General features: G+C 49.1%; 1 protein-coding gene across 1 annotated transcript; it reads left to right on the top strand.

Moving 5' to 3' along the window:
- Positions 1-1,106: 1,106 nt before the first annotated feature.
- Positions 1,107-3,687, top strand: LOC123135266 (calcium-dependent protein kinase 6). Its single transcript, XM_044554322.1, has 3 exons — positions 1,107-2,322; positions 2,625-3,143; positions 3,228-3,687. Exons 1-3 carry the CDS (start codon positions 1,267-1,269, stop codon positions 3,357-3,359), a joined length of 1,707 nt encoding a protein of 568 aa, XP_044410257.1. The 5' UTR covers positions 1,107-1,266; the 3' UTR covers positions 3,360-3,687.
- Positions 3,688-4,275: the final 588 nt, after the last annotated feature.

Below are 4,275 nucleotides of genomic sequence, written 5' to 3'. Positions count from 1 at the left end.
AAGCGCGCGCCACCACGAGTCTGGTGCACCACATAGCAGACATGCAACCCGATGGGACATGTTTCTTCTGTTCAACACATCCCTCGTTGGCAAGGAGTGGCTAGCCAACCGCCATAAGAAAACTCTGATTTTGGACGGAATTACTACCTCGGTCCTGGTTTATTGGTCCTCATTGCAATCCGTGCCAAATTTTGACCAAATATTTAACTAAAAAATTATTAATGCATGTCAAAAAAAATTATATCATTGGGTTCGTATTTGAAACATAGTTTTCAATGATATAATTTTCAATGACATACATGAACATTTTATTAGTTAATTTATGATTAAAATTTGTCACAAGATACAATGAGGACCAATAAACCGGGACGGAGATAGTATTAGATTCCACAACGAGCGACTTCCAATCTTTCTCTTCTCTATCATTATTCGGTGAGCCTCCCCTTCTTCTTTGAGCCAATTCTCTCTTGTTACCTTAGTTTTGATCATGAATTTGTAGGCGGAGCAGACTGTGAACCGACCCTTTCTATTGGGATGCCATGCCCAAAAGTCTAAAATACATACGAGTACTACTACTACTCTCTCCGGTCTTTTTACTTGGCATATATATAAGATATTTGTCTGAAATCAAACTTTGTAAAGTGTGGCCATATTTATATTGAAAAATATCAACATTTATAGTACTAAAGTTATACAATATGTAAATTAAATTCATAAGACGCACCTAATAATAATATAAATAATATTGATTACACATATTATGAATGCTGGTATTTTTTTCTACAAAATTGATTAAGCTTTTCGAGGTTTGACTTCAGATAAATTTTATATGCAGAGTTAAAAAAGATCCGGGGGATACTATACTCGTATGAAGCCCGGCCGCCACGCCGGACGGGGGAGGGATGCACGACGTTGAGGATAGGAGAAACTGCTGCTGCAGCTAGCACGTACGTGGTGCCGCACCTACTAGCTAATGCCAAGCGGCATGCACGTAGTCGATCGCGGTGCACTGCACGTCCGGCCGGCCAGCACGGCGCTCGACATGCCGTGCATGCATGCACGAGCGAGCTCAAATTAGGAGGGACATGCGCCCCGAAACAATGGAGAGGAGAGGAGTGGTCGTCGTCCGTCGTCGTCCCTGCTTAGCCTACCATCGCTCCCCACCGCTCCACCTTCGTCTTCCCGCTCGATCCCTTGCTGCATCCAGGGTCCCTCGATCATCATTGATCATTGAGGAGGATCCATCGTTGACGACGACGACGATGCATGGGCAACTCGTGCCACGGCTCCATCGTTCCCGCGGCCGGTGACGGCCGCCACCACTACCGCACCAGCTGCAGCAGCTCCGACTGGGACTCCGACTCCTCCTCCCCCGTCCTCGACCGCGCGCCGCACCGCAACACCATCATGGGCCGCGGAGCCGGCCACCAGCACCAGCTCTCCTCCCCGACGGCCGTGATGGGCCACCAAACCCCGCTCCTGCGGGACCTCTACGATGTCGGCCGCAAGCTCGGCCAGGGCCAGTTCGGCACCACCTACCTCTGCACCGAGATCTCAACCGGCGTCGCCTTCGCCTGCAAGTCCATCGCCAAGCGCAAGCTGCTGACGCCCGAGGACGTGGAGGACGTGCGGCGCGAGATCCAGATCATGCACCACCTTGCCGGGCACGACAGCGTGGTCACCATCAAGGGCGCGTACGAGGACGCGCAGTTCGTGCACATCGTCATGGAGCTCTGCGAGGGCGGCGAGCTCTTCGACCGCATCGTCCAGCGAGGCTACTTCTCCGAGCGCCGCGCCGCCGAGATCGCCCGCGTCATCGTCGGCGTCGTCGAGGCCTGCCACTCGCTCGGGGTCATGCACCGCGACCTCAAGCCCGAGAACTTTCTATTGAAAGACAAGGAAGGTAACGGTGGTGACACCAACAACAACAATGCCTCCGGCAACAATGTTGATGTTAATGTTAACGAACCGGCCGGCGAGAAGATCAACCTCAAGGCCATCGACTTCGGCCTCTCCGTCTTCTTCAAGCCCGGCCAGATCTTCACCGACGTCGTGGGCAGCCCCTACTACGTCGCGCCCGAGGTGCTCTGCAAGCACTACGGCCCCGAGGCCGACGTCTGGACCGCCGGCGTCATCGTCTACATCCTCCTCTCCGGCGTGCCGCCCTTCTGGGCCGAGACGCAGCAGGGCATCTTCGACGCCGTGCTCAAGGGCGCCATCGACTTCGACTCCGACCCGTGGCCCAACATCTCCGACGGCGCCAAGGACCTCATCCGGAAGATGCTCAAGTCGCCGCCGGCGGAGCGGTTCACGGCGCACCAGGTAACCAAAGATTCACTTTCTATCAATGCAAGATTTCAATAAAAAAAATTCATTGATTCCCATTTTTTTTAGTACACGCTTAAATATTTTTTATCTTTTGCTCAGAATATTTCAGCAATTTTTTCGGTAGTACGCAGGAATTCGAATAATTTTCAAAAATTACTAATTTGTTTTGTTGCATTAGCTGAATGTTTCGGCCCTCCAAAGGGCCGAAATGCAACTTGGTATCGCTGAAATTCAGGATTTCAGTGATTTCCGGATTTATTGAAATATTTCTGAAACCAAAAGTGATAACCGACCAGGTGTTGTGCCACCCATGGATCATCGAGAACGGCGAGGCCCCCGACGCGCCGCTGGACCCTGCTGTGCTCTCCAGGCTCAAGCAGTTCTCGGCCATGAACCGGTTGAAGAAGATGGCTTTACGAGTAATCGCGCGCGGGCTGTCAGAGGAGGAGTTGGCCGGGCTCAAGGAGATGTTCAAGACCATGGACACGGACGGCAGCGGTGCCATCACGTTCGAGGAGCTCCGGGAGGGGCTACGCCGTTACGGGTCCACCGAGCTCAGGGACTCAGAGGTGCGGGACCTCATGGAGGCCGCTGACGTGGACCGTAGCGGTACCATCGATTATGACGAGTTCATCGCCGCCACCGTGCACATGAACAAGCTCGACCGCGAGGAGCACCTCATGGCGGCCTTCTCCTACTTCGACAAGGATGGCAGCGGGTACATCACCGTCGACGAGCTGGAGGTGGCGTGTCGCGAGCACAACATGGCCGACGTCGGCATCGACGACATCATTAGGGAGGTCGACCAGGACAACGTGAGTACTCGATTTTCTCTTCATTAATCCATCTTATGTTACTGATTACAAATTTGAATTGAAATTTGAATGACTGAAATGCAGGATGGTCGGATCGACTACGGGGAGTTTGTGGCCATGATGAAGAAGGGGATCATTGGCAACGGTAGGCTTACCATGAGGCACACCTCCGACGGTAGCATCCTCCACGGAGCAGGCAGCAGCCTCAGCAGCTAGCCAACTAACCAGGATAGCTCCATCGGCCATCCATCAAGTATTGCCATGGTTGTGCTATACTTGAGGTTTAATATAAGAAGACGAGAACGATGAAGAAGAATAAACTTATAATATATACAAGCTCCAGCATGTGATTCGATTCATTTACCGTGGATTTGAAGACAGAGTAGTGGTATCGATCGATCGTTGGTTCTAGTGTACTACTTGTACTTAACTAGCAGAGTGGCCCACAAATTTGCGCGGGCATTGGTCTTGGAAATGGATTAAGCATAGTGGGTATTGTTAAAAACCTTTGTTTGTTATAATCATGTGTTTTAAAGCGGTGCCATATTTTATATTTTATAAGAATATGCTTTAACATAGATTGCCTTTGAAATTTTAATAATTGTATATGCCTAACTATTATTTTCTCTAGATCGTTTAAAAATGTCATCATATTAAAAAACTTAATAGTGAATCCAACTCAAATTGTTTTGATCAAAAAAAAAATCTTAATTTAAAGTTACATTTAGTTGGCCTCGATGTGATTCGATTCATTTACAATAAACTTGACGAGAGAGTAGTTGTATTGATCGATCGTTGGTTCTAGTGTACTACTTGTACTTAATTTGTTGGTGGGAGAAAGTAATTAAACGTACCCGATCAATCGATTTCCAAGCAAAGGCACGTATGGCTCGTTCAAACATGCATGTTTTTCATCAAGTCTATTACCCCTATAAAAGAACGGGATCCGAAGGTCCAAATTCTCTCATTGTTAAACACAAATCATGTTGAGCGCACTGAGAAGCCACTAATCCCACCAATCAAAAACTAATCAATATGTAATGGTTCGTCATCCATTCTTGAGCAATTAATAAAAAATTCTTTCCTGCGCGCCCATGCCGCCCTTCCCGTTGTCTGCATCGCATCCCCCAAC

The sequence above is a fragment of the Triticum aestivum genome, chromosome 6B (assembly GCF_018294505.1).
Source record: "Triticum aestivum cultivar Chinese Spring chromosome 6B, IWGSC CS RefSeq v2.1, whole genome shotgun sequence".
NCBI lineage: Eukaryota > Viridiplantae > Streptophyta > Magnoliopsida > Poales > Poaceae > Triticum > Triticum aestivum.
The sequence above is the reverse complement of the archived record's forward strand: the minus strand, read 5'-3'. Positions and strand labels throughout refer to the sequence as shown.

Bases quoted from the DNA above. Each gene is read 5' to 3' on its own strand.
- LOC123135266 (XM_044554322.1), top strand. From the start codon at position 1,267: ATGGGCAACTCGTGCCACGGCTCCATCGTTCCCGCGGCCGGTGACGGC. The intron at 2,323-2,624 runs GTAACCAAAGAT...ATAACCGACCAG, and splicing joins AGCGGTTCACGGCGCACCAG to GTGTTGTGCCACCCATGGAT. The intron at 3,144-3,227 runs GTGAGTACTCGA...ACTGAAATGCAG, and splicing joins GGGAGGTCGACCAGGACAAC to GATGGTCGGATCGACTACGG.